The following is a 6,000-nucleotide window of genomic DNA, read 5'->3' as shown; positions in this document are numbered from 1 at the left end:
TATATGAACCCCCCCCCACCAGACACAGTAAGTTGCTAGCTAATACTGGCGGGAATTCTCTACAACAAAATGCACAACAAATATTCTCCAAAAACCCCTGCATCTTATGTGTGATGTTTGAATAACATTTACAAACTATTTGATATAAATTGTACATTTAAATCATCACTTGAGAGCATAAAATCACTTTTGACGTACGGTGCTTTGCAACCAACAACTTACCGCTGGTTTGGTGCTTGTTCACTGGGACGATTCTAACTGGAACATCCCCCCTCGTAAGCAAGCTACGCAAACCAGCCAATAAGATGCCATGTTGAGTAGGTGAAGGCAAGACAAACTCAAACCAAAAACCCATTGGCTTAACAATAAAGTGGCAAGGGGAATCACCAATATAACCCTGTTACACTTACTAATTAGTGACCTTAATTAATCAATAAAGTACAAGGGATGAGCGAAAACCCAGAGACACCCGGCCCTCTGTGGAATGAGTTTGACAGGTATGTTACACGCTGATCACACCGGCTGCGTTGTGTGCACCAGCCTTGCAAAATAATTTTACACATACATGTTAAAGGCCCTGCATGGTCAATCCGGGGTCTGCATTGGCCATGCAATATTTACAGTGATACGGCCTCTGCAGGGCATTTATACTTCTTACGTTTCACGGAGCAGCATGGAAGTTGTCAAGGAAGTGAGTTTGTGTTTATACAGGACCTCCTGCCCTCAGCTACCGTCAATCAATCATGTCAATGCGGAGATATACGGAGCCCTCCGCTATGTTACAAAATTTGAGAAGTGCATGGCGATGCGGTGATGCGTGCCTCCGGAGGCTTCGCAATTGCATCACACCATCCATATGGTGGCTCCAACCACATTGGCAGATCAAGCATAAAGTGGCTCTTACACATTGCATTCTGAAATTATTCAGACCCCTTGACTTTTTCCACATGTTACTTTACAGCCTCATGCTAAAATGTATTAAATTGTTTTTTTTCCCCCTCATCAATCTACACACAATACCCCATAATGACAAAGCAAAAACAAGTTTTTAGAATTAAAAATATATATTTTAGAATAAGGGCTGTAACGTAACAAAATGAGAAAGTCAAGGGATGTGAATACTTCTGAATGCACGGTATACGGAGCCTTCTGCATTGTCACAAATGTGTTTTTTTACATTTACATAAGTATTCAGACCCTTTACTCAGTACTTTGTTGAAGCATCTTTGGCAGCGATTACAGCCTGGTGTCTTTTGGGTATGGCGCTACAAACTTGGCACACCTGTATTTGGGGAGTTTCTCCCATTCTTCTCTGCAGATCCTCTCAAGCTCTGTCAGGTTGGATGGGGAGCATCGCTGCACAGCTATTTTCAGGTCTCTCCAGAGATGTTTGATCAGGTTCAAGTCCAGGCTCTGACTGGGCCACCCCAAAGCCACTCCTGCATTGTCTTGGCTGTGTGCTTAGGGTCGTTGTCCTATTGGAAGGTGAACCGTTGCCCCAATCTGAGGTCCTGAGTGCTCTGGAGCAGGTTTTCATCAAGGATCTCTCTGTACTTTGCTCAGTTAATCTTTTCCTCGATCCTTACTGGTCTCCCAGTCCCTGCCGATGAAAAATATCCCCACATCAGGATTCTGCCACCATCATGCTTCACTGTAGGGATCATGCCAGATTTCCTGACACCTGAAGCACTGTCAGGCCTGCGTTACCCATCCCCTCTTTGTTTTTTATGACCATATACCAATGTGGGTAATTGAAAGATGATTGAGGTTCACATTCCAGTCCAGTTGGTTGCAGTTAAGCATCTTAAAGTTGGTTGCCAACTGCCATATAAAATCCACAGAAGAAGAAGACAGCTACGAGGGATTACTAGAAACTGACTAGGTGTGGATTAATTGTAGGAGTAGAGAATTCCCAAAAAATACTTTTTACATTTTAGGTAAAATAACAACACAATTTTTATATTCAATGACAAATTATCTAGCAACAGCAAGCTAGCTGGCTAAATGTCCATGAATGTTTCGAACTGTCCAAAATAATATAGCTGGTTCAGAGTTCGTTTTGATATTTCAACCAGTGTCCTGAGCGAGTCTGGTGGAGATAGACGACACGAGCTGGTGTGGAATGGTAAACAAAGAAAGGGGTTAACGGATACCCCCCCCCCCCATTTGGAAATGTGCGGAGACTCAACCCACCAGCGGCAAGTGGGCGGAGTCTCCAACTGGCAAAGCGTTGAACACAGCAGGGGACTGAAGAACAAACTTGTTGGGTAGAGGTAAACTATTCTCGTGAGCTGGAATTCTATTCTACATTTAGGCCAAACTTGTACCTACATTTACATTTATAAAGGGAATTGTTACACACCAAATAAGGGGTTATAACGGATGGGAAAGTATTGGAAAACAAGAACCAAGGATGTCGGCTATGGGTGAACTACGGACAACATGATAGGCTGGCTCTGCATAACTATTTGCAAAAATCACAGCTCTTGACTCTGAACCCAGTATTTAAAAAATATTGTTTTGTTTTTGTTATGTGGAATACTTCTGAGGGACAATGAATTGCAATGTTTGTTTAGAGGCCGCGTAACATTATCGGGCCAATTCGCTTTGGTGGAGTTTAAATGTGACAAAGACTTGTTCACGACTCTGCACCGACGGAGAGGACAGAACGTGGATCTATCGACAGGTTCGACTGTAGACTTTAGTGCCACAAACGTTCCAGAAAACTTATCGAAACGAGACTTTTGAATAACTTTCCAATACGAGGAAATTATGTGGAACCCGTGGCAGTTGTTGTACCGTACAGCTCTTGGCTGCATGATTCTGGAAATATTTATTCACAATGTTGCACAAGGTAAGAACGTTTTTCTTAAATGTTTTGATACCCAGTTTTCGCGAAACTTGTCTTGTAATGGTCTATAATGGCAGTATTCCACAGGAAAGTGGTGACTAGTTTTCGTTTTCGAAGGCAATCGCACGATACGTGTATTAACAACATCTGGTCAGTTGTTACAGTAGCCGCGAATATCCTGCAACAATGTTGCCATATACACTAGAAAACCACAAGGTTAATGTTATTTAGTGTTCAGTCTTTCTCTTTGAAATGTTTGAGAGTATTGTCATGTTGCAGTGAAGTATAAATCATATTTAGTAGAAAGAGGAGGAAGGGAGGCGCTACTAAGGTACACAATAGTACATGTTGGTAGACAGAAGGTGCTCTTTGTTAAAAGGGATAAATTGTTAATCAAAAACAAAGGAGGACCAAGGCACTATTAATATAATTAATTAAAATGCCTTTTAGTATGGCACGTTCAATAGAAACCAAATCATATTTATTTTAATTATGTAGACTATTTCTAAACGGAGGTCATCAGTTATAGTTATTTAATCGCTTCAAAGGTCAATGTTTCACTCTGACGCGTAAGAAATAATTCAAGACTAAATTGTAATTTGCCGTATACTACCTGCGCGCTTTAGCACGAACCAAACTGAATGTAATGTGTCAAATAGTAGGCTATTGTATTACATAGTTTATTAGACTGTGACTTTAATACATATGTCCTGAGTTTCATTGGCTAGTAATCAAATGTCATGAATGATCAAATAGAATCTCTGGAACAATGTTGGTAACTTTGACTTTTTCTACTTTCAGGTCTGAATGTGTGTATGAGTGGCAGCGCTATGTCTTGTGAAGAATGCCTCATCATCCATCCAAGCTGTGCCTGGTGTGCGCAAGAGGTAGGGCAAGTGCCACATTTCTCCAACTTGTTGGGTTTATGATGCACCATGTGGTGACAGTAGTAATCCTCACACTACATTTCTAAATGTGGCATACTGAACCCAATAGCTGGCTGAGTGTGCGTGAGGTGAGGACTCTCATATGGTTGTGTAATATTCTATATACTCAGGAGTGATGATGGCATGTTGTTTCAAAGAGCCAAAACATGTCAGTGTACCAGTGCAGTTCTGGAACCATTGTTGATCTCTGTTTATAGTGGATTGTCTACATGCCTCCTGTTATAGAGGACCTAGAACTAAAAGAATAAGATAAAAGACCCCCCTATTTTCCCTTACCATACTCAACAGAAGCCAGGTCTGAGTCAGACCAGTGTGCTAACTCTACACGGGATTACAGGCGCTATTTGTTTTGTTGTTCCGTCAGAAGTTTGGCAGTGCGAGGACCCTGATGTCACGGTGTGACCTGCGTCAGAACCTGCAGAAGAGGGGCTGTGAAGCCCATCATATGGAGAGTCCCAGTAGCAGCACCACGGTAATGAAGAGCGAACCCCTCAGCTCCAAAGGCTCCGGGCCTACCCAGTATGATGTCATCCAGATCATGCCCCAGAAGATCTCCCTCAGTCTCCGACCAGGTAATCCTCCTGTCCTAGCCTAGTAGTCCAGTTGGTTTGATTCATGTATGGCATGAAAACAGTAGAAGTTACCTACTTTACATGCAATATAAGGTAAGCCTAGTTCACCATCTCAGACCACAATGTGCTGCCAAGGCAACAGAGAGAATGAGAAAAAAAACGTAAAAAGGCAACCTAGCAGAACAATTTGTGTGCTGATTGATTTGTCAGCCTACTAAAGCAATGACACGTTATCCATATCCCCTCCCACAAGGTGACCAGACATCATTCAAAGTGCAGGTGCGTCAAGTGGAGGACTACCCAGTGGACCTGTACTACCTGATGGACCTGTCTCTGTCCATGAAGGATGACCTGGACACCATCAGGAACCTGGGCACCAAACTGGCCGATGAGATGAGGAAACTCACCAGCAACTTCAGACTGGGCTTCGGATCCTTTGTCGACAAGAACATGTCCCCCTTCTCCTACACGGCCCGCAAGTACCAGGACAACCCCTGCAATGGGTGAGGACTCAGAAAGACTTACAGTAGCATGGTCATGGGTTTGGGTGTAGGATTGAGAATCAAAAAGAAGGATTGCAGTTTCATTTTGGGTCCATGTTGTGACTGTGGTTTTTGCTGTGCAACTGCAGATTTCTATTTTTTACTAAGAAACTGTCACCAACAGACACAAAATGGACACTGTCCACATACTGTAAGGTTAGTGATGCTGAGGCTTGTTGTGGATGATGATGGCATGCTGAAAGGGACCAGACATCACACACACCCACCACATTTTCCCCGAGGTGAGATTAACGCTGCACTAACTTACTGACATCATCACACATCACTTCCCAGTTAGGTTATTCCCTGGGTCCTGCGTGTGGACTGTGTGTGTGTCGCAGTCAAAGAGCCAGTACTGCTGGAAAACATTAAAGGCGCAGAGGACAGATCATAACATCTGGGCATCTCGTCCTTAACACAGCCCTGCCCTCTCCCCCTTGCAAAAACAAGCTATACAAATTACTCAAATTCAGGATCTGTGTTTCCTCCAGGATGAAGGGTGTGTTAGAATGTCCCCGAGGTCTTCCTCTTGGGGAAACTGTTTTATTTACATTACGTACACATCCTCAATGTAGCCAACAGACCTAGGTTGAAACAGTATTTCAAATAGTTTGCCTGAAGGAGAGCCTGTGTGGATGTGCCAGATGGGCAGGGTTGGCACTTTTGGGACCATTTAATTGGTTCCATTTGGGACAGAAAAGCTCAATCGAACGCAGAAAAACAATGCCAGTTCGGTTACATGCATAGCATCCTCTATGTAGTTAAACATTTTATTTAAAACTTTCTCTCTCCACAGATACAAACTGTTCCCCAGCTGTGTCCCCTCCTTCGGGTTCCGCCACCTCCTCTCCTTGACTGACAAAGTGGATCGCTTCAACGAGGAAGTACAGAAACAGATGGTGTCTCGCAACAGGGACGCTCCGGAGGGAGGCTTCGATGCCATCCTGCAGGCTGCCGTCTGTAAGGTGAGCTGAGGCCACGGTGTGACTAAAGGGACGTGACTGACTGGCATGTCAACCTATAACCCTAACCTGAACCCTAACCAATCAGGGCCAGGTCTGCTGTAAGCTAAGTCCTTTTAGTTTTTT

At 43.5% G+C, this 6,000-nt stretch overlaps 1 protein-coding gene across 6 annotated transcripts in view; it reads left to right on the top strand.

The window, feature by feature from the left end:
• The first annotated feature begins 451 nt into the window (after positions 1 to 451).
• LOC118386354 (integrin beta-5-like) overlaps positions 452 to 6,000 on the top strand; it is a 97,736-nt gene continuing 92,187 nt past the window's right edge. For 2 of the 6 annotated variants that reach the window (XR_008139929.1, XM_035774043.2), the window contains exons 1-5: positions 2,207 to 2,854; positions 3,653 to 3,738; positions 4,163 to 4,370; positions 4,624 to 4,873; positions 5,709 to 5,877. Coding sequence is in view for 5 of the 6 variants with exons in the window: in XM_035774043.2 (XP_035629936.2) it covers positions 2,773 to 2,854; positions 3,653 to 3,738; positions 4,163 to 4,370; positions 4,624 to 4,873; positions 5,709 to 5,877 (795 nt within the window). In the remaining variant the exon portion in view is untranslated. Of the gene's footprint in view, positions 498 to 2,204; positions 2,855 to 3,652; positions 3,739 to 4,162; positions 4,371 to 4,623; positions 4,874 to 5,708; positions 5,878 to 6,000 lie in introns of those variants that run through there. The other 4 variants (XM_052522787.1, XM_052522789.1, XM_052522786.1 and 1 more) reach the window with 4 other exon arrangements.

Source organism: Oncorhynchus keta, chromosome 7 (assembly GCF_023373465.1).
Source record: "Oncorhynchus keta strain PuntledgeMale-10-30-2019 chromosome 7, Oket_V2, whole genome shotgun sequence".
NCBI classification, from domain to species: domain Eukaryota; kingdom Metazoa; phylum Chordata; class Actinopteri; order Salmoniformes; family Salmonidae; genus Oncorhynchus; species Oncorhynchus keta.
Note: the sequence above shows the minus strand (reverse complement) of the source record. Positions and strands in the feature narration are given on the sequence as shown.